The sequence below is a fragment of the Vanellus vanellus genome (assembly GCF_965231255.1).
Source record: "Vanellus vanellus genome assembly, chromosome: 1".
Classification (NCBI taxonomy): domain Eukaryota; kingdom Metazoa; phylum Chordata; class Aves; order Charadriiformes; family Charadriidae; genus Vanellus; species Vanellus vanellus.
In genome coordinates this window covers 14,032,211-14,060,141 of record NC_138905.1, presented here as the reverse complement: position 1 = coordinate 14,060,141, position 27,931 = coordinate 14,032,211, and the positions used below count along the sequence as shown (strand labels likewise).

Sequence of the window (27,931 nt, the reverse complement as noted above, 5' to 3'; positions counted from 1 at the left end):
GCTGTCTTGAGACTATTTTAATTTGGAAGACTTAGGAGCACACCTAGGAAAAGTTAAAATATTTTAAGTAGTAAAGTTTGTTTAACTACTTAAAAAGCCAGTTTTATATTTATTCAGCGTGGTTCCAAGTGAAAAAAAAAAATCACAAGAATTAATTGCTGGTATAAAAATGTGATTGCAGAAGCAGCAGTACATCAGTGTGCTTTCCCAAGTTTCTCTTACTTTAAATCACGTGCTAAGTGCAGAATGACTGGTTTGTAGAATAAGGAAATTACTAGAACACTTCCTTCAAATGTGTTTTTCTTCTTAGTAAGTTGTGAAAGGTCAGCTATTGCTAAACGCCGACATTCTGTGTGAAAGAGAACTGGCCGCTCCGGCTATCACCAGACCAGAGCAGAACTGCTGTTCCTCTCCACACACGCCTTCTCTTCGGCGTAGTCTCGTCGCAGAGACAGCCAAAAGTGCCTAAGTTTAGTCATGTTTTATGTGAACAAAAGTCCTTAATGGATTAAAGATGTTTATAGGAACTTTCTACTTTTAGATTCGGGAACTTGATGGCATCTTTAGAATCCCATCTTGAAAATGTGGAAATGCCTACTTACAGCCACCACAGCCTTTTATACAGCAGTGGTAACTGACATATGCTCTGCAGAAAGGCCATATTTGCTCCTTCCACAAGAGTGAAAGCAACTTGCTTAGATTAGGTTTTATTGACCTTTTAGCAAACCTAAGTTAAACCAAATCTGTCTCAGGGTTGGCAGCTGAAACCAAAGTAACTCCAAAGGCTGACCTTTACTGTGCCTTGGTTCCCTTTCCCTTGATGCAAGTAAACAACATCTAATTTTATAATGCTATCACAGAATTGAAAACCATAAGTGCAAAACATCCCGTTAACTATATTGAAGTATTGTTTTGAACTCCAACATCTGGCTGAAATCTGAGAAAGATACCACCGGGTTGTGTGTATTACCTTTGAATAGCTTCCAGATGTGTTGTTAGTGTCATTTTTTTCCCACCTGTATGAATTACAGATTTGCAATTACGGACAGGCAGCATATGCCTGCATAGTTAGCCTGCTGTATTTATTTCTTATTTCTTTATAACTGTAAAGAATTTGTAAGTGAAGTTAGTCACTGTGAGGCCAATACAACCTTTGCCTTACGAGTTATATGACAACAGTAGTTGTAGTGGGATTGTTTGGATATATTTTAATCAGGAAGTAGTTTCTAACTTGTCTTCCTTCACACACTTCATTTTAAGATCTGACTGAATAAACAATTTTCCCATAATGTACAAAAAAACCCACCAAACCCTGTTTGTGTTGTTAGCTTTTACTTTCTAGATCCTAAGGAGGAAAAATCTTACTTTAAAAGCAAAAACTATGATAGCAAATCTACACAGATGTGAAATATTGACCCTATTAAAATCAGTAGTAAATCCATTTTTTCCTTCAATAAGATCAGAGTTTCACTCAGAAAATTTTCTGTGAACTTAGAAGGTGACATCTTTGCATAGTAGTTCTTTGTGATTATTTCATGATGGTTTAGTTGCTGAATAACATAACCCATATAAATTCAGTACTTAAACTGGGCTTTGTGAAGCTGAGTGTTTGTAATTAAATTCTTAAAATAAACATTTGAGAAAACTTGGATACATTGCTGAGGAACTCTACTCAATGAAGAGCTTTTGGACTAGGTATTGTAGCAAGACAGAAAAAGAATTTCTTAATATGTGTAACTACTTCAAATAGATTATCTGCAGTTTACATTTTTCACATCTTTTTTTTGTATCACTCAGTGCAGTGTTCTTGGTTTATTTTTGTAGGCGGAAGCCATCCCTAAAAGTAATGCAGTATTATTAGAAAGACGGCGAGAACTGCAGAAGGAAATAGAGATGACCAAGAGAAGTTTAGCTGAACAGGTGCTGAGTTTTGCTTTCTCATACTTTTTCACTGTAAGGCTTGGGCTTCAATCATGAGAATAAAGGGACTGTTTGAAAAAAAAAATCATGGGAGTTTCCAGTTGCAGCTTTCTGGTGAGACAACATGCGAGAGTATTTTTAAGGACCAGTTGTTTGTCATATCTAAAAAGGATTTTTTAGAGTTACAGGTCACATACTGGAAGGAGAAAGCAAATCTGCTTTGTAGGTTAAGTCTTTCTGAATATCATTAACTAAATAACAGCTAGAAATAAGGCGGGTAGAAATTTCCTTTGGATATGGCACAGTGCCTTGTTGAAACAAGGACAGTTCAGCATTTGTATATTATAATTTTTCATCTTCATGGTTTTGTCATTTGTGGATGTCTGGCTATACTCAGCACAGCAATACATAGTGTGGAAACGCAGATAAATCAATTGTGAGAGTATTGGTACTTACCACTGTATAAGTGACTTTTTAAGAAGCCACATATTTCAGACATACCTTCTTCTTAAGATCATACCTCCTTATCTTCTTACCCTTGCATCCATTTTCCTTTTGTGCTGTCTTTGAACTTGTTAGCCTTATCGGGTAGGATTCAGCTTGTCTTTGAATACATATGTGTCCACTATTTACACGTCACTATTTGTGTATGGTATATGTATCTAATGTGCCGCAATAGTCAATAACAATCTAGTCGGGTAGTCAGTGGAGCCTCGGAAGCCATCCATTCACCTCCCCTCAAAGAGGTTAGTCTATGCTGCATAGAGCGAATAGCTCTGTAGAGTTCACTGACTGTATTGACTGAATCTCCGACACCTCTAGGCATCTAGAGACTTTGCTCGGGTTTAAATGTCTAAATTTGGCCTCTTAATGTGAAAGCTGTGTCTTCCGTTGTGTAGTATGGAAATGTCAAGACCTGACAGTAAACTTATTTAAAGATTATATGGCTGTAAGGAACCATTCTGCCCAGTGGGCAATAGCTGAAAGACATGCTAGATTGAGGAACAGAAATGCTTCTGGGTGTAGTAAAATATTTTGACATGTTATTATATTATGTGTTTCAGCTGGCTTTTTAAAGTAATATTTGAGATTTTTTTTTAATCCGTGTAGTCTGTGTATATGTGTACTTCGCAGATAAACCCGAAGTATTTCCAGCTTTGGGTTTGCCAACACAGATGCATCGACGCATAAGGAATTGAATTTAATTTTCTTTAGGAAATGACGTCAGATATGGATGCCTGCGTGTTAGAAAAATGTATTGCTGAAGAAGGCCGGCTTTTCAAAGAGCAGGAAAAATGCAGAGATGAGTTATCCAGACTTGCACATCTGACTTGGCTCAAAGTTGAAGAAAGGGAACAGAAATCTAGGGATGTTCAGAAAGCCCAGGTAAACAATTATCTCATATAATTGGAAGACTTCTAAAGTCAAAGCTGGTATACGGAGACAGTAAATTACTAGTGAGGAGAGCCTTATGGACTCTCATTTCCCACTTTACTTTGCAGTTCCATCATAGCACAGGAAGCTCACAATACTGTATTATTTTATTGGCAATTTATAGTGCAGGGCAATAGTATTTTAAAGTATCACACCACAACTGAAACAAGGTATTTAAAAGGACGTTTTCTTTCAAGCCTATGGAATAAAGAGGCAGAAAAGCAGATAGCCTCAACTGAGGTCCTTGGAAGTGCAACTATGTCTTTATTTTACAAATATATGCACATTAAAAGATAAACAGAACTGCTAATCATTCTAAGGAGAGGCAGCAATTTTTATTTTCCTGACATGTTTCCAGGTGTAAATTGTTATATTAATGTGAAGAAAGATGGAAAGAAAACTTTTCCTACAGTCACAGAAACTAGGACTGCTCACTGGGTTTGCCGTCTGCAGTTTGCTGGCATTGTGATATCATATATGTGCTGAGATGTTGCACAGTTTATACTAACTACCAGGCTTGTATGTGGGAATTAACTATTTATGCTTCCACAATGTACGCCTGTATTCAGATGAGTTATATAAGCTACCCTCCTAGCACTCTGGGAATCTTTGTCTGTCTATAAAAATAGAGTACACAAACATGTCAGGCTTTGCACCTTCAATAAAAATCAGTCCATAAACAGATCAAAAAAATAAACAGTACAAAGTAATGAACACTGAACACACATACACACACACATGCCCAGAGTTGCAATGCAACATCCACCAGTTTTTTTAGTATCAATCTCCTTCTCTTGGTACCAGTGGGAGGTGAGAAAACACCCATCCATTGAAGGTTCATGACACAGGCTTTTAAGAACTGAACACGAGTGAAATCAAAAGGTCCAGAGCCGTAACAAAATGTAAATGTACCAATTATATAGTGATGGAACTGAGAGGCTGATTAGTAGAAACAGTAGAACTCCAACTACAAGGGACCAAGCATTTTAAGGTTCAGCATCAAATTATCTACATTAATAACAGACGTTGTAAGTTTAATATACATAGAAAGACTGTGTTCTTTAATGTTTTTACAGTAAAAGCATTTCATTATAATTAGAATAAGTTCTTAGAATAATCTCGCCTCGCCGTCTTTTCCTCCTCCAAGAGGAATAGCTGTTCTGAGTCATTTCTTTGATGTATCATCTCAAGTGCTCACTGAATTCTGTTTAAATTTCAGATACAACTCCAAAATCTTATTCAAGAAATAAAAAGAAAGGATCTTGAAATAAGAGTGTATAAAAAGAGGAAAAGAGAAATCCAAAACCAGTAAGAAAATAATAATAACAATACATTAGCTAAAAACGTCTTTTAAAGAAATTTTTATCCAAGCAATATATGCATAAAATTATAGTAATTATTTCTTTTACACTTGTCATTTCCTCAGACTCCAAGGATGTGCTAAAATGTATGATGTTGTCCAAAATGAAAAGAATAAATGTATAAATTTGGTGCACGCTGCTCAGCAGAAAGCAAGTGAAATGAAAAACCGGGTAAAATTGCTAGGAAATGAAATAGAAAACTTAAGGAATACTGTTATAACCAAGGAAAGGTGAGTTTTCAGTAAGCTGTAGATCACAGTTATAGAAATAGAAGATCAGAAAGAATCTTAAGAGATAATCTAGTCTAACTTCAGCTATGCCTATATCACCCTTGATAGTTATTGTCCTGATCGTTAAAACCTGATTCAAGGACATTCAGCAACACCCTTATATAAGCTGCTCCAATTTCTTGTCACCCGAACTTGTCACAATTAGATTGAGCATCGCTGCATGGCATGAAGCATTTTTGAAGTTTGTGTGGCTACTTTCTTACTATCTCATACTTTGAAGGGATAAATTCCCGTTGCATTTCCTTTGTATCACAGTTCTTGAGCCTGTGTATCTTCATTCTCATGCTATTTCATTCAATGTGAACAACACTGTTGTACTTACGGTCCCTTATCTTTGTACAAAAAGAGGTCCATACACATGTGATTCCACAATAGACTCGTGCACGGTACTATCAAATGAGTCACTAGCTAGCAATGTGGCTGTCTAATTATTAAGTTAGAACGAACTGGGTTTCTTGGTTCAAACTCAAATTGAAGTTTATTGGATAACGTTTATTTCAGATCAAACAAAACATGGTTTCAATTTCCAGACAATCCTAGTCAAAATGAAAGATTACAGTCAGAACAAAGAGGATGAGCTGGGCAGTGGGTGCATGTGACTCTCTTTTTTCCTAGCCTATTATTTAGTGGAGATGTCTTTTTGTCGTCTTTTTGTCATCCTAGTGATGACATTCTGCGATATAGACAGAACAACAATGTCTCCGAGATCGGTAGTTGGGAAAGGAGGAAGCTAGTAAATAGTTAACTGTGTATGCAAAACAGCACAGCCAAAACTGAGTTTAAAAATAGTTTGATTTTCCCCAAAAAAAATTTTTGGTGCCAAAAACTTGCACAACCAGGCCACAGAATGAATTCAGGATACATTCACTCAAAGTATACTATGAATCTCTGAATAGCTCAATTTCAACGTCATGCTGGAGGTAGCTGGGAAAGAAGTGGAACTTCAGTGATTTAAGTGATTTTGTCAAGGTGCACAAGCTGACATTTTGTGCTAAAATTTTTGAGGCCTTCCCTATTAATTACTGGTGAAAGCAAGGGAAAAAAAAGGCTATATATTGTCTAGACAGCAGAAATATCTAATTATTATAGATAACCCTACTCCAGTAAAGATCCAACGGGCATCAAAATGCAAAACTAGATGTAAAACTAGCAAGAGTTTTACTGAATTACCAGTAACTCTCTTGCCTATGGAAAATATTTTTGATCCCAGAAATAGACATAGTATCACTGACAACTGCAACCTACACAATTTGGAGGACAGACAGAGTATCAGTCCGAGTAAGAGAAAGGTTTTTCAGAAAATATTTAATAACACATTGCATTTCTGCAATACTGTCATGCTTTCAGGCTGAAACTTGCTTTACAGAAGTTTAATTCAACTCGGTAACACTCTGTGGAACTGGAAAGTTTTACACAGATGGGGGAAATGAACCAGAAAGAAGTTCACTGCTTTGTACACAGTAATTCAGCGGTGCAACGATGGAGCCCACAAGGGGAGGCAGGATATTTCATCTGCAGTTCTGTATTTTAACAGGAGACTGTGCTTCTCCTTTCACTACCTCTTTTGCATGTTGACTTGAAGATCTCCCCAGTGCAAATAAAGTAGTGATACTTGATTAAGAAGTGGTATTTACCACAATCAAATGCGGTAACTCTAAGTTCCATGTCTTGAGCAAATGAATGATCCGCGTGGCAACAAGAATCTCTATTTTAAGTGAGGGACCATCAGCTAGTGGCCAGCAAGGTCGCTGGAAATAATGAGTCCTAGTCTTCATTTTCATGGGTCTATAATATGACCTTGTCACTAACCTTTCATTGTGAGGTTTTCTCCTCATCTGCCAAACAGGGAAACTGATAGTTTGCTTTCTTGTGTGAATGCTGTGATGCAGGGTTTAATAAACAATAACCTAGGAGACCTTTGAATCGCAACCACAAAATTATTTAAATATTGTTCTTTAAATAGAAGGGCAGGATTCCTACACATTAAGACTTTGTATCACAGTTTATGCTCCTGCTCTTGAACTTTATTTCTTCTGTCCCCTTGGGCAACCCAGTGAAGAAGAAAAGAGCTGTAGCGCAGTGCTCCATTTATAGCATTGTCTTGGGCCGTAATCCAGTTCTCTTCAAGCTGGAAAGAGCTTGCAGAGAGAAGCTGTTCTCAGAGAGTCTTTCTACTTCTTGTAATGCTTCTGTGAAGCAGAGCAACATAGAACATCCTTTGTGTATTTGAGGAATTAGTTTACGCTCTGCTTTTAGTTGCTGAAATTGCTTTCAACTTGAAAGGGCTAAAAACTTTCCTACTTTTCTGTTATTTTAAAGAAAATTGCAGAAACAACATCTGAAGAATACAAATAATGTAGCAATTACAGACAGCCTCAAAAGTGATTATTGCAAAATTGTAAAAATGATGCATGAGATGAAAGAAAAGAAGAAGCAACAGTGTCTGGCTCTTGAGAGGCTTACCAATACCGTCACCTGCATTGAAGAGGAAATTGTGCAGCTACGCAAAAAATATGAAAGGGCTATTCAGCAACAAAATGAGAGGTATACATGTAAATTTGATTTAATATAGTATTTGATTTTGACAGTCATGAACCAACAATATTTTTCAACTTATGAGCGTTCGAAATTAGGACTGCTAAAAGGCTGCCTCACTACAGCGTTTCACTAAAGAGCCTGAGTCTGCCTCACTGCAGTGTCAGGGCTGCTTTGGATTACACAGGTGTTTGTTCTCCATTGGTGAGGAAGTTCCTTCTTCAGAACTATTATTAAAAAATATGGTGGATTGCCTACTGAATGCCTTGAGAGCTTGTGGCTTCCTGCTCTGTTTGTGTTTTGCGCACAGATAAGGCATAAAAAAAGCAGCTGTAGAGCTCCCTCACCATGTTAATCCATTTCTAAATGAATGCTGTGGAAGGCCAGAAGAGCTTTTAAAATTATGAGAGACCAAATCAATCTTTGCAATTCTTCTCTGATTTTCACATTGCAATTATTTTGTTACCTGTTTTAAATGTTGTCATGATAGTAAAACAATATTTGTGAAACCTTTGTACAGTTTCCCACTTTATTACTGTCTTCCAAGGTTGCCGGTTATGTTCTTGAATGTAATAAACTGAATATGAGTCAATTTTTTAAAAAGTTTACCTTTTCATTTTGGGCTTATTGCAGTGGTCTTCTGCTCAGAGATCGAGAAGAAGAACTATGCATTTTATATGAAAAAATAAACGTGCAAGAGATGTTGTGTAGAAACGGAGATATTGAGATGCAAAATATGGATGAAAAGATCAGATTTCTGAAGCTGAAGGTAGCTGAGAAGAAGAGACTGATTAAATTGTGGTTCAAAGCGCTCCCAATGAAGAATGCCCTGGATGCACATCTGGTGGTACTTCAGATACAGGTTGGTGGGAAAGCAAGCCCTTTTTTTTTGTTTGTATTATAGTGTATTTTAAAACTTAAGGTCATTCCATAGAAAAAAAAAGTCTTCATGTACAATGTTTATTAAAAGAAAAAGTTCAGTAATACACCTGTCTAGCAAAGCACTAATGCGTGTTTGTAACTTCAGATATGTGAGTTCCTACACTTTTATGTAACTGGCTAATACATTTTGTTATGCACGCGCCAAATGCTTCCTGGGTACGGAATCTCAGCTAACCCTCCCCATAGCCTGAAATGTCAGTATGACTAAGCTGGAGAATAGGAGTCATGGGGAAAAAATGGGAATGTAGATGAATGTGTTAAAACTGTATTGATGGGGGTAGGTGGAGGGGTGGGAGATATACTTAGCTCTTCAAATTTCTAAAATAATAACTCAATTCACACTTGACCCTGAGCCTACTCTGGAAACTTTGCTGCCTACAATGATACAATGATATAATCCACATATATTTTCTTCTACACAAAAACAGTGTAAGTTTTAGTTCTAGTTACGACATGACATTAAACAACTAACAAACTGCAGTGTTCATCATTGTTTGGGACATTCTTTCCTTGCTTTCTGAAATGGCTCGTTTACTTTTGACCTTATCTCCAGATGGTAATTTCTTCCATACATATTCTGTTAGTGTCTGCACAAAATCAGAAATTAGGATGTACTATTGCCATTTGTAATTGCATCGATGGGAGCTGTGACTCACTCTTAAATAGTGCTTGCACTTTTCTGTTACTTCTGGTTTAAAGAAACTGCATGCTCTGCTAAAAGAACAGAATGTTGTGCAATACCTTATGCTAATTGTACCCCAAAGAAATTTACAGTGCCATTACAGATTTAAACAATGAACAGAAGGAGTATGAAAAAAAGATGATAGACTAAAGAAAAAAAAAATGTTTTCAGGTAAGATTTAGAATGAGACTGAGAGTCACTGAGTCAAATACAGTAACAAAACGCAGATGATTCTTGTGAACTGACAGAGTCAATCATGAAACTTTGATTTTTCTGTTCTGCATTCCTAAAACTTCCTCCTTTGTGATGATGGTTCACATGAGCTTGAAGTTACCATTAAAGGGAGGGTATTGTTACAGGTGCTTTAAATCTTTTTGCAATATTGATATAAAATTTAAAAGTAGGAAAATACAGAGTGGTGTGGTATTACACATGGAGTAGTCTTAATAAATATTCCCAAGTCAGAGATTTTCCCGTGAACAATGGCAAATAACCACTTATCAGCCTTTAAAATGTAACTAGATACTATGGTGACCGACTATAACAGAGTTCAAACTGGCCATTAAGCCAGCTATCTCCGTACGCTCAACCATTCTAGCATTAATACTCTTCCTCCCACTGCCAAGAGCCATTATGTCTAGTGAGACAAAGTTTCAAATTGTTCGGCTTTATCTCCATGATTTAAATAAAAGCCATAAGCCTGAGTGAGAATTCTGGTGTTGGTTGCCAAATTCAGAAGGCTAATTCCTGTACCGATTACAGATTTGGCCCCACGTTGAAACCTGACTCAGCATCTGTTCAGTTATGATTTGCAAAGAATCTTACGATAACGATCATTTGTACAAGACTTTGACTCGATGCGGTGAATACAGATCTGAATCACTTGTGCTGTCTTTAAAACCAAGCTCTGACACCAAGCTGAAATCTGAAGAGGTGGTAACAGGAGCGCCCTTTCGACTACCATTTGCCTGTCTCTCAATTTAGATAATGATAAACATTCAGAGAGAGAACTGTCAGAGGCCCTTAGACCTCCTGTAATGGAGACTCTTAACTCTCATTTCTGAATTCTCCCCTTAGTTTTTATTTTTTCATCCTATTGTGACCTTGTATAGGAGGCAGCATGCCTAACCTTAACTTTGTGTTAGGAGCCCACAGAACAAATTTTGCAGGTAAGTGAACAAGGACTCTTTATTAATGGAAGAAAGAAAAATGACTTTGCCTCCAGAAGGAGATGCTGATAACCCTACTTTAGAGAGCATGATATTCTTCGGGGAAATCTTTATTCTCAAGGCACCTCCCTCTCCCCATCGATTGTATAGGAGACTTTGAATCATGTAAGAAGGATGTTTCAACAGGCTCCTACATTTGAAATACAGTTTAGGCCATTTGAATTAGGCAGGCTGAATCCTGGACCTGGGCCTCTTAAATTTTAGTATTCCCTTTTTCCTACCCTTCCTGCCTCCCTAAGTCTTGCGTGTTTTTCAGACTTTGTCATCTTATTCTTATCTGTAGCATTTTTCTCCTCTCTTGCATTTCCCAACCTTTCCATTACCCCAGAACCGTTTTCCTTTTCCTCCCTCCATGGGGGAATTAAAACTTTCTAGTACTGAAAGCTGAATGATTTTCCAACAACAGATATCCATCATTGGTAATACTTGAAATATATAGAGAGAAATCTGAAAGGAAAGCAAGATCCAGCCTCACAAAATAGAAAAAGATTCAGTATACGCTGATTGTATTTGACTGAGATCTCTTAACTTTTTTAGAGACACTGTTTGAATCTAAGTTTCATATCTTCTCAGTGGATGCTTCAGTCATCACTAAATTAGCTGTTCTGAGATGGTATATCTATTTCTGTTAGAGATATACCTCTTGGAATAGATGGATGAACAAGTACATTGTATTCAATAGGCTGCGGAAACTGAGCCCCTGTCTCGGTGGCTGTGGTACCCATTGGGAAGGGGAAAACCTCGGTCAGGGCTGTGTGCCAATTCAGGAAGAACAAAAATTTCACCTGGGTCTCCTGTACTCCTGTACTTCCTTCATCTGAGACAAAAAACACCTGGTGAGATTCTAAGGTGGTTTTCCCTGGGCATAGAACTATGTATCCTTTAATTGGGACTGCACATCAAGGGACTGTTCCCGCTGATTGAAGTGACCCAGGAAAACTAATCTGCCTTCATGCATCGATGAGAAATACTTAGCATTAATCATTAATTAGTCCAACACGTAGACCTGCTGAGCTGTCAAGACATTGTAGATGAGACTTTCATGCCTCAAAGTTCAACTAATGTAACAGGGACTGACAGTTTCATTGAGGCATTGGGCATCAGCAATTATCCAGGTTTGAATACAACCCCATGAAAGTCTCCAGACTACATCATCAGTCATAGACAAACGGGGCTAGTAGAGAGAGAAAGAGTTCCTGTTCCTGTTCCAGCATAGGATTGCCTCTCATTCCTGAGAAGGCTAAGCCGTGCTTTCAAACCACCAATGGGAAACTCCAGTTTCTCCAGCAAGATATCCCAGTCCTTCCTTAACAGTGGAAAGACTTTCTTAACCGTTAGCCTGAATATTTCTTGCTGCAATGTAAGCCTATTGTATTCTGTCCACCAGGGACGTGACAAATAGATCATTCTCTTTCTCCCTGCAACAACATTTCATGTTACTGGAAGAAAGTTAATCACGTTCCTCTCCCATCCTTTTCCTAGGCTACACAACCCCGTTTCTTTCCATCAGCCCTTACAGATCTTTCTTGGATCATTCTTTTTCTGCCTTTCTTTTATTTTTGGCAACACGGTCTTTATTTTTCTTGAGGCGCAGTGCCTAATATCAGTGGGTGAGAGTGAAAGGATTCATTCAGGCATATGGCAGGTTATATTTCTGCTTATGCGTCCAGGTACGATGGTAGCCTTTCTGGCAACATAACATATTGATTCACATTCATGGAAGTGTATGTAACAGCCAGACCCTTTTTTAAAGAAACAATACCTCCTCAGTTGATTCTGTATTTGTACAGGTATTTTTTTCTGCCTACATGTAGCACCCTGCATTTGTTATTTAATATTTTCTCTTTTATTCAGATCTCTTTTCAGACCAAGGTAATTTTGAATGTGAATCATCTCCTCCAAAAAGTATTTGCAGTCTCTCTGAGCTTAACCTCATTCTACTTATGTAGTACTTACCTACTATTTTCATCAAGACCCCATTTCCTTAGCTTGTTTACAAGAATGTTATATGAAACAATATTGAAGCCATGTAAAAATCAAGATGCGTGATCCCTACCATTTGTCATCCACACACCTGTTAAATTATCATGGTAAGAAACTGATGTGGTTTGGCATGACTCAGCACACCTGTGTTGGCTGTTATTCATACCCTTTTTCTTTTCTAGTTACCTACAAAGCAAGCTTAATGATACATTCCAGTTTTATTCTTCAGAAACTGAAGATGTTACCTATAGTTCCATAGCTCCTTTTCTCCCTGTTTTTAAAAATAGGTATGATATTTGCCCTTTTCTAGTGCTCTGCGTACCTCACCTACCTTCTCTGAAATTTCCAAAATAAGCACCAGAGCTCCATTTTTTCAGACCAACCCCTTTGTCTAAGTATGTGTTCCCTCTTGTCTGTTCATCCTTCAACAATTCCTCCTGACTGATTACAATCAAAGGTAGAAAAGCCTCTCTTGTAGAGCCTTTTCCTATCCCCTGTATCAAATCCAGTCCAAGAAAGAAGAGATTTCTTTTGGCTTTAAGACTTAGAATCTCTTAGAACTCAGATAAAATCTGGTCCAAGAAAAACACTACAAATGAGGAGAGAATAAAGATGCCTATAGTCACATCACTTAAGCAGACACAGAATAACGTGGTTATTTCTAAATGTGCTTTGTTTTCCATAGATTTGGATTAGCCTGCATCTAATCACTCCCAGTTCATATTGCATTTAAAAGTAAGCCTAGTGTTTAAGTTTAACATGAATTTTTTTATGGATTTCTTTCTGTTTTGGACAGTTCTTTTGCTGCAATAGTCCTTCTTCTCTAAATTAACTATTCAGTCTTGCAAAATTTTTCTTGGTGAGCTGTCCCTAATATCATTAAGGTACCACTGCCTCTAACAAGGCATTTTCAGCTGAATTAGTGGTTGAGAAATTTGGGCCCAGATGTGAAACATCACTGGAAGCATACCTGCATCCTGTTGTTTGTGCTGGTCCTGCTCTTACATTCTTCTGCTCTGTGTATTATTGGTCTTGAGTTTTAGTTGCTTATCATTAAAATAAATGTTTCAGTACCTAGTTGCACACTGAATGACATTCATTTTAAACCAAATCACAATTTTACAAGGAAATTGTTCATTATAGTTATTTTAAGTTTTTACTTTGCCTAATCTTGGACAAAGTGGGGGGGGAAAGAGCTGCACGACACTTCTCTACCCAGAAAAAGAAGTGTTTAAGTCAAGTATTCTGGTAATGTTCCATAATCACCTGAGACGACCTGTCAGTTTCCCCTTTTCCAGTTAAACATGACTTGTTAAGTTCCAATGAACAAACCCCATCCCGGCAGCAACATCTAAACATTTACTTTGTCTTTTTGCTGACTGCTCATAACTTTAAGAGCCAGTGACTACTTATTTCCTTAATAATATCATCACCTGCAATTGATGGTTAGCATTTATAGCAACTTACTTGGGTCATGTTATGTTAGAGCTAATAGATCAAGGTTGGAGTGACAACGTGCTGACAGATGTCCAGGTGCGTATCAAAGCACAAAACCCAACCACCGTCAGCCTTGCAAGTCCAAACATAAAGAAATGGTTCCAGTCACTCCTTCAGCAAGTATTTATGCAAAACATGGATGTCCATCTAGTTTATTCTGAGAAATGTTATTCCATGGGAACATCACACATCAGAAAGGTCAGGGAACACCTGCCTCTCTGGGTCCCGGGAGTACCGCATCGCTCAGTGTCACCACTGAGTCACTTCAGGACACATGCCTGGGAACTTTAACGGAAAAAACATGGATGCTTGTGGCGATGAGACCTTTAGCACTAACCAGAAGGGAAGTGGTACTTTCAGATTTAACTTGCAACCAAACTGCCAGGCACTTGTATCCTTCCCACATCCCTAAATGGATCCTGTGAGTCAAACAGAAGGTTGTAGGGAATAAAGACCCTCCACCTCAAATGTTTGGTGTATTCCTGAGGATAAAAGAAGTAGCTTGAGGACAAAGCAGGTGGAACTCAATTTCTGGCAGACAGCAGGGTTTTCCTCTGTCCTGCAACTGTCACGCTGTAATTCCTGCTTAAAAAAAAAAAATTAAAATGGCTCGTAACCCCATAAGCCCTCCCTCCTCCCCTGTACAAGGAGACCTTGTCTGTTAAAGTCTGCAGGATCAAGCTCTGGGGGTGAGTTAGGTGGGGACATACTCCTGCTGTGAGCCCCAGAGGAGCCCCAGGCACCCACCGCTGCCCCCGTGCAGCCGCCTCTGCTGCCGGAGGCACCAGCTGGGCCGGGCTGCAGAGAACTGGGGAGGGGGAAGGAAGCAGGGGCCAGTGGGGGCTCCCACCCTTCCCAGTGCTCCTCTCCCTCCTGGGGACGGAGCCATAGCTGTGGTGGGTCTCATCTCAGTGCAGAGCCGCAGCGGCTGCGCTCTGTCCCTCACCAGCTAACAGCGGCTGTGGAGGGTGGCCTTGAGCCCACCCCACTATGGCCTGAAGGACGTGATTTGGTACAAACCACCGGCAGCTGTTCATCCAGGCCACCAGCAGAAGCTGAAGAAGGCATCAGTCCCCAGGACAGCCTTTTTCTGACTTGCCAAACATGTTCAGAAGGTGGAAATCATCTTCCAGTCCAGGGCTCTTGTGATACCTGATGGCTCAGAGCAGAAACCTCTGCTGTGTGGCTGAATTATTGACACACAATTTCAGATGGAGGAGGAGTCAGGGGAACAAACATTCAAGACATTTAAACCATTAATAAGATGAAGCTGATTTATATTTGAGCATTATAGGGATCACCTTCTGTGACACAATCTACTGTTTTTCAAATTCCCATTCATTAGGAACAGGACAGGAGAACAACGTACATCCACCTCTGATTTCATAGGGAAATGCTTCCCAGTGTTTGACCAGTATCATTTTGCTTAGTCCTACACTGCTCAGGCATTCCAGACATCTCCCAGCAAGGCTGGAGTCTGGCTTGGAAGCCCGGGTGCTGGCAGCGCAGCCAGCCCGGCTGCTTTAGTGCCCTTCTGCTGTAAATCAGACACGCTGAGACCTCCGTCTCTGATCATGTAGCAATAACGGGGCTTTTGGCTTCTTGTCTGAAAAAAAATAACCACTATGGCTTTTTGTTTGCTAGTATTCCCAGTGCAAGGACAGGATTAAACGGATGGAGGAAATCTCTGCTGACCCCATGAATAAGAGTAGAAAGCGAGACTTGGGAGGGAAGGACCCATCTCCACCTGAGCTGCTAAAAAAGATTGAGCAGGTAACATCACTTACCGTGTCACAAACTCTCCCACTGTGATTGACCTCTTTTAGAAAAAGCAAATGGTATTTATAATTTTTAAAATAAAAGTCCTGTAAGAGAAATTAAAATAATTACGATCGGCTAAGGGGAACTCCAGCCCAGCACCTGCTTTCCAGGACAACTTGGACGTGGGACATTTCGACGTCTTCCCACACAGGCTGGAGAGGAGGAGCTCTCTACTGTGTACCTGGCTGCGCAGCATCTCTGCTAGCTGGTCCATCCGCATCATTGGCGCTTCAGTGCAGACCCTCCCTCTTCACTACGTGAAGGCACAGAAAAGGCAGCAGAAGAAAATTACTGCAAAATAATAAACCACTAACAAACAAACTCATCGTTCTTCTGCAACTGGCCGCTAGTTGTTCTGCCACAATGCTCAGGCTGTGAACTGGAGGCAGCCCCACTACCCTCTTAACAAAGTCTGTGTATGTGACATGGGATCAAACAAACATCCTTCTCAGGCCTTGGTGGTATCACTTTGTGCCGAACAGGGAGCCACGGAACAGACCTTCATGGAAGCGGCAGCCAGGCCAGCCAGGCAGCTGCACGCCCCACGGCGGCGCCATCGGTGGCTGCCGGAGGGGGCTTCAAAATGGAGCCTTAGGTCCAGTATGAAAGCTAATTTCAGGGCAATTCCTGTATGGCATATGTACAGGAGGTAAAGGAATGGAATGAGCAGCCATGGTATTTTCTTCAGGATTTTTGTCTGTCCCATTTATATGGGCACAACCCACCCTTTCCACCCCCCCACCCCCCCCACCCCCCGTATTTAGTGTTTGGGGGGAATTCACGCAGGGCTGTGAGGGTTTGAGGGTAATGGCGAGCTCAGGGCAGTACACACCTAAGTCCTCCTTTGAAATCCAGTTCGTAAGGATTTACCACGAACACTCCGGCTTGAGTTACTTGAGCTTTTTCCTTTGCTGTCCCATATTCCTTGACCGGAGGGAGATCTGCACAGCCAAGCGAGCTACAGCACAGCCTGCTATTACCAGCCCGCACATTAAAAAGACGGGTTTCTTGGAGCTGTGAGATAAGTTTAAATGTTCTCTTTCAATGTCCTTGTGTTTATAAAGTCCTTTTAGTTGCACAGTACTTTCTCTTTTTAGTCTTTGGAGTCCATACTTTCTTTTCTTTTTAGCAACAGGAGGGAAAAGGTATTATTTAAAGCAAGAGCTGAAACCATCTCATTATGGTGTGACTCAAGGAAGCAGAAGTTTAAATAACAAAACAAAAAAAATCCCTATTAAAAAAATCATTGCTTTCAAGAAAATCACAGCAAGGCATTAGTCATGCTGGTGTAGCCCCCTGCGCTCCAAAACGGCCTGGTCTGATATGGAAGAACCATACGACTGACAGGAACAAACTGGACCAACATTGGCCTGATACCTGGCAGAGAGGGGGAAAACGTTGCGAAAACTGATGGTGCTGTGATTATTTATGGCCACTCACCAGTATTATTTCAGCAGCTCTCAAAGCAGTCACAGGAACACCTTGTGCTGCACCTTCCCTTGTTGTTTACCTCCACCTGATACGCTCCTTCTCGCTGCAGCTGGAGGTGGAGCTGGTGCAGAAGGAGGAGAAGTTGCTGGAGACAGATTTTCTCTATGAGCACGTTTCCCGGCTGACAGACAGACTGCGTGCCACAGCTGAGAACGGGAAGCAGGACACACTGCTGTTAGCTAAAAGGGTAAGAAGAGCATTGCACGCTCTGCTTGCCGGCCCATATGAAATGAAATAATAACTGGGCAAGAGGTAAGATGACTCACTTGCAAATTACAAAAGTGGCTGGAAATAGTAATGGGCCAATCATATGTTAGTCTTCAGAAACTGTAGACATTTAGTAGTAACGGTAATATAGATATAGCAAAAGCATGAGGTGAGTGTACTTTCTTTTTGAAAGAAAGCTGCACCATAAGTAGTACCTTTCATCAAAACACAGGATTAGTTATTTCTCAGGTAGGTGCTTAGAAACTTGGGAGAATCCTCCTTTTGCGCCTGTACTTGACAGCCCTTCCGCAACAAACACATCAAAGGCTAAAAAGAAATCAGGAAAAGCCAGGTGAGTTCTACTCCAACATAGAAAAAGATAAACTTGATACTGGCTCCAAGTTTCTTTGTTATTTTGGTAGGGACAATCATGCAGGAAAGAAATATAATTTTCAATATAGTTACTTTTATATAATTATAGCTATTTCCTTTTAACTGCCAGTAATATTGCTTGGGGAAGAGCAAAAATCCTCTCACCTCCACCTCCTTAATGAAAAAGCTCCAAATAGGGCAGAGCTGAATGAAAGACAGAACAGAAATGCAATGTAGTTATTGTAAAACAAGGCCAGGATTGATTTTATTTTTTCCTTAGGTTTGGCACTCGGAAAGGCTTAAATCACAACACATCTTTATAGCAGCAGATCTTTCATTTTCCACAGACAGAGGAATAACATGGCTGTCATTTGGGTTTGTGAAATTATGGCCACTGGCTAATAAATTACTGTAAAAATGGCAGCATGCCAAAAGTTACATTTGCAAGTGCTATGGCTCTCCTCTGTTAGTCACTTTAAAGAGAGTATTTAAGTTTTTAGGTGGTTGTTTTTTGGGTGTTTTTTTGTTTGTTTGTTTGTTTTTGGTGTTTTTTTTTTAAATCATCTCTAGTCAGACTTCAGGATTCCTGTCCTGTTCCTTTTCTGTTCATCCCCCTACCAAGGATAACTCCACAAGCCGCAGCCCCGCTGCATCCACCTTATCGCTCATTTATTTTGTGAGGATGTGGCGTATTACACATTTATTACAAAGTTAACTGTGCACAGGGTCAATAAGAATCTGGGATTAAAACCTGCCTGTGAGGGCAATGGGAGTTTCGCCACTTGGCTGCCAAGGGCAGGAGATAAATGTTTCTCTGTGTCTTGTGTTGGAGTAAATGTGACTCCTTACACTGCCCGTTTCTCTGGGTTTGAGTGTGTGCAGAAACACACATCCCATCTCATTAAGTCATTCTCAAGTATGGAACTGTTTTTAAAACAGAGTCAAGTTGGACTTGTTTTCATGTACCCAACGCTTAGGTAAGTGTCACGCCCAGGACGTGTCTAAAGGGAACCTAAACTGTAGTTGTTGCTTATTCCAGACAAATGAACTGCAGAAGAAGATAAAGGACAGAACCCAGAAGCTGATGGCCCTCGTTGCAGAGCTGTCCATGAAGCAAGCGCTCGCCATTAAACTCCAGCAGGAAATGAGAGACAAAGAACAATTTTTCATGACTGTTTCCTCAAGGATAGATCAAGGCCTTCCCCCTCCCAAAGAAACTGAAAACGAATGGCTGAAGGTATTACGCAATGAGAAAATGCAAAAAGCAGCCGCTGAAGCCAGAGCTAAAGTAAGTTTTTGCAATTAGATCTTCAGCCCCACCTTTTCACTGCTCTAGCTTGTCTGCCTGAAAGAGCTGCGCTAACTCACTGCGTAGCTGCTCCGTGACAGCATGGAGCTCCAGGCGCTAGTGGAGGTGATGGTATAGACAAAGACAACTCCAAAAGTGGTACATTGTGGGTTTGTGGAGTTATAACTGTAGTCGAGCACGCTGCTTAGAACTGGTGATTGAAGGAGAGAATACACTAGAATGAAGACTTACCTTCAATTATTAAAGTAATTTGTGTGACCTTGTTTTGAGACGATAGGTGAGATAGCCATCGGTGAAGTGCTGCTTTCCATTGGAATTCAAGGTGGGAGTTCAGGAAAAGTAAGTTTAGCATCTTCCACATACCAGATGTGGCAAACATCAGATCAGAAGTAGCAAGAAGTCAGATTGCTGGGCCAGATGCTGAGGGTAGGCAGGGCAACATATCATATAGCACTTCAAAGTCCTCCCTGCTGGGTACTATCCCTCCTCAGTTGAGACCATCAGCAATCCCTGAGCAGAGAGCTCCCAGAGAAGAAAAAGTAGTATAAAAATGAGATGTGCATACTGGGGCAACTCTTGCTGATGGGAAATTAGCTTTGTTATATGAATCCTTCTACTGGGAGGTCTCCCTGCCCATGGCAGGGGGGTTGCAACTAGATGATCTTTAAGGTCCCTTCCAACCTAAACCATTCTATGATTCTAGGAATCCTTTAGGTGATCACTTCAAGGGAATCTGAAAGGAGCACAAAGCTGAGAGAGCAATACACTGCACATACACTTGAAAAACTTGAAGTCATGCAGAAATGCTTCAGTAAAAGTGGTTTAGAGTAAGAAACTTTGTCATTAACATTTCTCCTCACGCTGTGACTCAGTTTCCTCTCAGTGCTGTGGATACAGGCTCACAGCAGTAACTGTATTCAGGAACAGCTGCTGTCAATGTAAATATAGCCATGTTTTGAAGCATCAGAACTATTATCATCTTCCTGAGATGTTCTGTGCACACTTATTACTTTTATAAGTTCATCTAATCTGTTTTCTTCAGAAATAACAAAAGCATTACAGACTCAAACTGTATACTATTTAAAAGGACAAACTCACATCTACATGGTCAATAATTCAAGCATTCCTTTCAATGAACAATGAATACCCCTCTGGGTTTCCTGCTTTGCTAAGGACTAGACTAATGGTGTTTCCTTTGTTAGGCATTCTGTACCTTGGCTCAGGAGCATACTGAAGTTTTGAAGTGTACAATCACTAAGTGATCACCAAGCGTTTCTTTCACAGCGTGCTGCAGAAGAGGAACGAGCTGCAGCACCCGGCTACATCCACACGACAGCTGAACAACGCCCGACCGCCTACATCCCAGATGATGAATACAGTCTCCCATTGCCGCGGCCCTACGGCGCTCTGGCTCCTTTCAAACCAAGTGAACCTAGCTCAAATATGAGATATTTCAGAAAACCTATTGCAAAGCCAATTGAAATCTAAACAGACAGCACCCCAAGCAGGAGAGGCCATTGCAGTCGCTGAATCTTTAGGACCAACAGCATTTACACTGCACTGAAGGAACGTCCGTTAGTGTTCAGTCAGATTCCATACTGAAAACAAAGTAGCTGTTACTGCCAAATAGTCAGTGATACAAGTTCCCTTCTCCTGGCTAGGAGAAGCCTGGTAACCCAAATGCAGTGCAGTATTTTAAAATATTAAGAAAAATGAGTGATCATCATACTATGCTTTTTTTTCCAGGTGAAGTTTTATTGCATCTTATTATATTTTATAATACATTTCATTAAAAAGAAAAGGCGAGAAAATCTTCTCCTGTTATTAATATAATATGAACTAAGTCCCCACCACTTATACAAATACACCAACATAGCTTTCTGCAGTCTGGGATTGGAGCTTACACTTGCCGACAAATTTTAATTATATTGAGAAAAATATTCCTTCACTTTATGCTGTTATTGAGAAAGCTAAAACTCTTGCTCCACTGATGGCAACGACAAGGGAATGACCATGAATTTGCTGCATCGTTCCCGAGAACTGGATCTTTTTATTTCCCTGGTTGGGAACAGGAAGCATCAGCGGAAACTGCTCAGACAGAATATCAGAGGTTGCTATTGAAAACCTCCAAAATCTATCAAATTGTCGATGAGTTTCGCTAATTTAATAGTCTGAAACTTTGATAGAGTTGTTTCAAAATCCAAGAAAGACTGCAGAAATCCTACATGTCAGATTTCAAGATTTTGTCTGCATAGCAAACCACTATTACTATTTTAAATTAATGTCACAGTTCAGAACTAAAAAAAAAGCAAAACCAAGAACCAAAATGCAACACTGCTTCAGTTATATATAAATAAAAAGTTGAAAATGAAGGAAAAACCACCTCCATCATTTCTTTCTGAAGCTGAGGTTTGAACTGTAACACTAAAAGTTGTAAGGAAAGAATTAAGTAAAACTCTGTGCAAGTCACCCTTTAAGGTAAATTTCTAAAGAACTTTTTTCTTATCTTGTATTGCTTACAATATATTATCCATATCTTAAAAAAACAAAACCCTGTCACATGCACTTTATGAAGATTATATTTTGCACTAATTACAAAAGTGAATATATTAGAATCTAACTCCAAAGGCCGAAGTACCGTAAGACATGACCACCACAAGGAACGAATACATCCTCACTGATGCTTTATATACATAGATTGATTCATCATTTGTTATTCTTACCTCTTTTACATAAACACACCAAGAAATCCTTTATTAATCTAAATAAGTAAACAGTTACTGGTTTCTTGTTACTGTACAATCCCACTGGATTACCTTTTTCAGGATTGTCTATCTTGTTAAAATAATTGACATTAAGACCAATGTTCACAGTGTGTTTTGATATCCACTGTAGCTCTGCTTATTTGACAACTTCAACGTGAAAGAATGAAACCACAGATACCGAAACAGCAGGTACCTTTCATTGGGAGCCTGGGTTTGCGTCAGATGAATTTCTCTAGGTTTTATCTAGAAGTCAGTGATTTCAGCCTTAATACATTGCACCAAACAATATTTTGAGTAGCTTATGTCAGTAATGGTGCCTACACAAAACTGCAGATTATTTGGAAAACAACATGACATTTAAGTTTATTTTAAACACAAGAAAAAGTTGGTTGCACACTTCTGTGTGAATACTTTTATGTAAGAGTACCAGTTAGCTGTCTTCAACAGCATGTTATTTCAGGAATATTTGAGGCCCAAAAGCATCATAGTGTGTTTGAGTGCTGTTTCCTCTACAAATCTTACATTAACATGGTCGTGTTTTTCATATGGATGCACGCCTAGAAAAACATTGTGAGAAAGTTAGTATTTACAAAATCGTGTTCTTGTATGCTTAATCCTGCAGTCTATTAAACATCTTAATTGACAATACTGAAAGATAAGGTAATAGATAGAACTGTGTTTTCAGTTACACAAAATACCCACAGCTTTCAGTGGAGGCATCTGGATGCTCACCCATGGCAGAAACTTTCCTGTTAGTGGGATATAAGTAAACAACCGACCATCTCTGGAGGCCTCTCAGGATATCCATACTAATTCTACACTGGAGATCCAAAACTAGACTTAATAAGCACAGCGGTTGTTTGAGCTAGTATATAAAACAGACCAGGGCACATTCTCATATGCTTCTATATGGCTTAACTCTTTTTTTCCTCCCCAAATGGGATGATATCCATACGTGGACAATCCTGTTTCAGCCTTCAGGTCCTTACCCTGACTTTATTTTTTTTTATTAGCATAGGCATAGCCAGTAATGCTAAAAAATACAATGCTTTCCTTAATGTACCTTGCTTTTTCAGTAGAATTCAAAATCTTCAGATGCTTGGGTTCACTGTGTGAAGCAAGTGCCCTAGCCAATTTGAATTTGATTTCAAAAAAAGGAACAGCATTGAAATAAAAAAAATGCCTCTTGCTTCAGAGCACCTCCTAACCTAGTGATCTGGGTGCTCTTTGTGGAGGTGGAAGATCTGATTTTGGTTGCCTCTTAGCCACCATACTGCATAAATAAGGAACAAGCCCTTCTCCACATATGAGCACAGAGTAACAGTTACCACCATGCTGTACACGAACCATGTTTCGCTACGTGTGTCCTGAAAAATGCAAGTTTGCTAACTGGATTCAGCACACAAAGGACTTAGATGGAAGGATATGCAGTGAAGAAGCCCTCTGACAATTCCCAACAGCAGAAATATGACCAAACCTACACATTCAGACATCACTGCAGTTTTAGAACTCAGTTATGTCAATATAGTCGGGATACGGCTGAGCATGAGCGACAAGTAACAATTACTGATCTTCCAAATACAGAATTAACATTACCTTGGTTCTCTATCTCTGCCAGCATATTAGTCAGGTAGTTAAGTGGCAAAAACTCTACAGGGACTGAGAGTCTCTCAGGAATAGGCCTGCTACACTGTAAGGGAGAATACCTCAGGTTAGTTCACAAAGTCACATAGTGCCAAGTTTCAGCATTATCTTTTGTGTGTTATAGTCTACAGAAAGGTCAGGAACCTCAACACTGTCAAAGCAAAAGATTTTTAAAAAATGGCCTATGTGCTCTTACCTGCCCATTCCCCAGCTTCTCAAGCAAAAGTTTCACATATTTCCGTGCAATTAAATTGGCATTTATTGGATGATTCCAAAACTGGCGGATCTTTTGACCAAGAGCCTAGTAAGCAAAAAAATAAAACCCAAAAACCTGAGAACATAAACACACGACAGTGGAAACTTAGCAAGGGAAAAAGGAGGAAAGGAAACAAAACCCAGGCTGTAACACAGACTGCTTTGCTTTCGGACACTGTTGACGGAAGCGAAGACATCATCATTCTTCACCACGGATCATTCTTCACTTCCTTTCATGGCCAGTAACTAAGAGATTACAATATGCTCCCAAAGTGTGGGAAGCAGTCAAATCCTTGCTACTCGGTACCCACTGAGCTATTCAGCAAGTTTCTATCAATCCGCCCCACTTTGCATGTTTACTTAAATATTAATTGAGGCTTAAAATGAATGTTTATCCTTTACTGTGACTCTTTGGTTTAGATCCATTCTTCTCCCTAAGAATAACACGGATGCCCCATTCCTCAATGCTCTGTTCAGAACAGAGCTTCTCCCAGGCTCAGCCTAAGGAATCTTACACAAGCAGATGCCAACAAGGAGAGATACTGGGAACACAATTTGCATCCCATGATTTAGGATTTCATCCTGGGAATTGATAACATTGATTCACATTCCTAAAGGCAACAGAGATTCAAACACAGATGTTCCAAAGTTTTCAATCCTAACCAATAAGCAAACAAGTATGAGCACACTGAATTTAGCTCCACCTTCTGCTATTTTCCCTATCTAGACCTTCTCCCCCCCCCCTTTCAGTCGTATTGCAATACAGACTACTGAGAGTTCATTTAGGCAATGCTGGACGGTTTCCATGGTGCTTAAATACTTGCTTCTGATGCAACTGAAGTCATCTAGTGAATGTAACCTGCTCAAAATAGTCCGAGTCACCCCAAAGTGTCCTTTTTGGCAAAGAAACTATGCTCTGCATTTTTTCCCAAAGCTGTAAATGGATACAATAAGGCACTGAGTCTACTGTGCATAACTAGCAGTACATGTCCCGTAAAGCGCTCACAGCTCAGCCCCTCGTGTCAAAGCGCGGTTGGAATGGTGTTCCCCACCCACCAGGCCTGGGGCTGACAGCTCATAGAGGCCCCACGCTGACCCCTGCTCACCAACTCATGCTCAAAACAAGATAGAGGACAAAGAACATCCTGTGGAGTTCTCCTTCCCTACCCCTTCTCAAACTTGCTGCCAAATAAAGAGGCTCTTGTTAGACGAAAACCAAAGTGGCACTTCTCACCATTTGAACTATACATAACAGCCCATAATGAGCAAACAATAAGCAACTTATGTTGAGAAAAGCCTGTTCTACAGCAAGGCACTCCCCGAGGGGGGATCCCTGGCTTTCCCTGCTCACTGAGATGTTGTGCTTCCTCTGCAGTACTGTGGTGTGCACTAAGAACAAAAGGGGAAAAGCAGAAGCCAATCTCCCATTCTGTTGGAACTTCTAATGGAGCATCAGTAATTAGTTCCAGCATGTGGCTAAATGAGTCACCTTACCAACAAGCAAGGCTGGGAGATTTCAGAGGAGATCTTGTAATCCAATCCCTGCCAGAGTTGCATGATCAAATTTTACAGCTTCTACTGTAGCAGCTTTTGAATATATTTGATAAAACAGATAAAACCAAATGCAGAGATCACAAGTGAGAAAGGCATTTGTGGATGCTAAACACACACACAGAGATTCTTCTTTAAACCCCATAAAACCATTACTGCTTTACGGAGATGAGTATCCAACAGAACAGTGTCAGTCTCGTCTATTTGATTCACAGAATCACAGAATGGTCAGGGTTTGAAGGGACCTATGGAGATCATCTAGTCCAACCCCCCCACCAGACCAAGGGTCACTTACAGCAAGTTGCACAGGATGGTGTCCAGGTGGGTTTTGAATGTCTCCAGAGTGGGAGACTCCACAACCTCTCTGGGCAGCCTGTACCAGTGCTCTACCACCCTCAAGGAAGTTCCTCGTCATGTTAAGATGGAACTTCCTATGTTCAAGTTTGTGCCCGTTACCTCTTGTCCTATCACTGGGCACCACTGAAAAAAGACTCCTCCCATCCCTCTGGCACCCTCCCTTTAAGTATTTATAAGCATTAATAAGATTCCCCCTCAATCTTCTTTTCTCTAGACTAAAAAGACCCAAGTCCCTCAGCTTCTCCTCAAAAGAGAGGTATTCTAATCCCCTAATGATCTTTGTAGCCCTTTGCTGAACCCTCTCCAGCAGATCCCTGTCTTTCTTGAACTGGGGAGACCAGAACTGGACACTACTCCAGATGCGGCCTCACCAGGGCAGAGTAGAGGGGGAGAATGACCTCCCTTGACCTGCCAGCCACACTCTTCTTGATGCACCTCAGGATGCCATTTGCCTTCTTGGCCACAAGGGCACATTGCTGGCTCATCATCATCCTGTTCTCCACCAAGACTCCCAGGTCCCTTTCCACAGAGTTGATCTCCAGGAGGTCAGCCCCCAACCTGTACTGGTTCATGGGGTTATTCCTCCCCAGATGCAGTACCCTACACTTGCCCTTGTTGAATTTCATAAGGTTCCTCCCTGCCCAACTCTCCAGCCTGTCCAGCTCATGCTATAAGGCAGCACAGCCTTCTGGTGCATCACACTCCTCCCAGTTTCGTGTCATCAGCAAACTTGCTGCTGGTACACTCTATCCCTTCATCCAGGCCACTGATGAATACATTGAATAGGACTGGACCCAGTATTGACCCTTGAGGGACACCACTTGTTACTGACCTCCAGCTAGACTCTGCACCACTAACCACAACCCTCTGAGCTCTATCTGTCAGCCAGTTCTCAGTTCACCCCACTGTCCATTCATCTAACCCACACTTCCTAAGCTTGCCCATGAGGATGATGTGGGAGACAGTGTCAAAAGCCTTGCCGAAGTCAAGGTAGACAACATCCACTGCCCTCCCCTCATCCACCCATCCACTCACCCCATCATAGAAGGCTATCAGATTAGTCAGACATGACTTCCCCTTGGTGAATCCGTGTTGACTACTTCTGATAACCTTCTTTTCATCCAGGTGCTTTGAGATGACACCCAGAACAAGCTGTTCCATCATCTTTCCAGGGATGGAGGTGAACCTGACCGGCCTGTAGTTTCCCGGATCATCCTTCTTGAACTTTTTGAAGACTGGAGTGATATTGGATTTCCTCCAGTCCTCAGGCACCTCACCTGTTCTCCAGGACCTTTCAAAGATGATGGAGAGCGGCCCAGCAATGACTTCCCCCAGCTCCCTCAGCACTCGAGGGTGCATCCCATCAGGCCCCATGGACTTGTGGATATCCAGTTTGTCTAACTGATCTCTAACTTGTTCCTCATCAACCAAGGGAAAGTCTTGCTTCCTCCAGACTTTCTCTATTACCCACAAACTTTGGGTCTTCCAAGGACTGGCCTGAGCAGTGAAGACAGACGCAAAGAAGGCATTCAGCAACTCCGCCTTCTCTGCATCATCTGTCACCACAGCACCTGTCTCGTTCAACAGTGGGCCCACATTTTCCCTAGTCTTCCTTTTGTCTCCTATATACTTAAAGAAACCCTTCCTAATGGCCTTGACATCCCTTGCCAGGTTCAATTCCAAGGCCGCCTTAGCTTTCCTTGTTTCCTCCCTGCATACCCTGACAGCATTCTTATACTCTTCCCAAGCGGTCAGCCCCTTCTTCCACCTATTGTAAATTCCCTTATTCTACCTGAGCTTTTTCAGAAGGTCCCTGCTCAGCCATGCAGCTCTCCTTCTTCCCTTGCCTGATTTCTTTCTCTTCGGGATGCACCGATCCTGAGCTTGAAGGAAGTGATGCTTAAATAGCAGCCAGCTCTCTTGAGCCCCCTTACCCTCTAGAGCCCTCTCCCATAGGATTTGTCCAAGCAATTCCTTGAAGCGATCAAAGTGAGCCCTCCTGAAGTTTAAGGTTTCAACCCTATTTGTCATTTTGTGTATACTGCACTTAATCCTGAAGTCAATCTTCTCATGATCACTGCAGCCCACTTTGCCCCCAACCTTAACATCCTCCACCAGTCCTTCTTTGTTAGTCAGTACTAGGTCCAGTAGTACCCCTCTCCTGGTGGGCTCCTCCACCACCTGATTCAAAAAGTTATCATCAATGCATTGGAGGAACCTCCTGGACTGTACATGCCCAGCTGTGTGGCCTTCCCAGCAGGTATCAGTCCCCCATGAGAACCAAGG

At 40.8% G+C, this 27,931-nt stretch overlaps 2 protein-coding genes across 2 annotated transcripts in view; one reads left to right on the top strand and one right to left on the bottom strand.

Moving 5' to 3' along the window:
* The window catches only part of CCDC146 (coiled-coil domain containing 146), a gene marked incomplete at its 5' end in the record, with an annotated part of 75,973 nt that extends 55,290 nt beyond the window's left edge, over positions 1 to 20,683 (top strand). The window contains 10 exons of the mRNA XM_082490003.1: positions 1,825 to 1,920; positions 3,136 to 3,306; positions 4,574 to 4,662; positions 4,781 to 4,945; positions 7,325 to 7,549; positions 8,174 to 8,402; positions 15,518 to 15,646; positions 17,235 to 17,372; positions 18,804 to 19,052; positions 20,358 to 20,683. Coding sequence (XP_082346129.1) covers positions 1,825 to 1,920; positions 3,136 to 3,306; positions 4,574 to 4,662; positions 4,781 to 4,945; positions 7,325 to 7,549; positions 8,174 to 8,402; positions 15,518 to 15,646; positions 17,235 to 17,372; positions 18,804 to 19,052; positions 20,358 to 20,561 — 1,695 coding nt within the window. The 3' untranslated portion in view covers positions 20,562 to 20,683. The remainder of the gene's footprint in view (positions 1 to 1,824; positions 1,921 to 3,135; positions 3,307 to 4,573; positions 4,663 to 4,780; positions 4,946 to 7,324; positions 7,550 to 8,173; positions 8,403 to 15,517; positions 15,647 to 17,234; positions 17,373 to 18,803; positions 19,053 to 20,357) is intronic.
* Positions 20,684 to 20,814: 131 nt separating this feature from the next.
* Positions 20,815 to 27,931, bottom strand: part of GSAP (gamma-secretase activating protein) — a 52,351-nt gene continuing 45,234 nt past the window's right edge. Inside the window, exons 29-31 of the mRNA XM_082495663.1 lie at positions 23,679 to 23,783; positions 23,435 to 23,528; positions 20,815 to 22,395 (exon numbers count right to left, since the gene is read on the bottom strand). Of these exons, the coding sequence (XP_082351789.1) occupies positions 22,295 to 22,395; positions 23,435 to 23,528; positions 23,679 to 23,783 (300 nt within the window). The 3' untranslated portion in view covers positions 20,815 to 22,294. The remainder of the gene's footprint in view (positions 22,396 to 23,434; positions 23,529 to 23,678; positions 23,784 to 27,931) is intronic.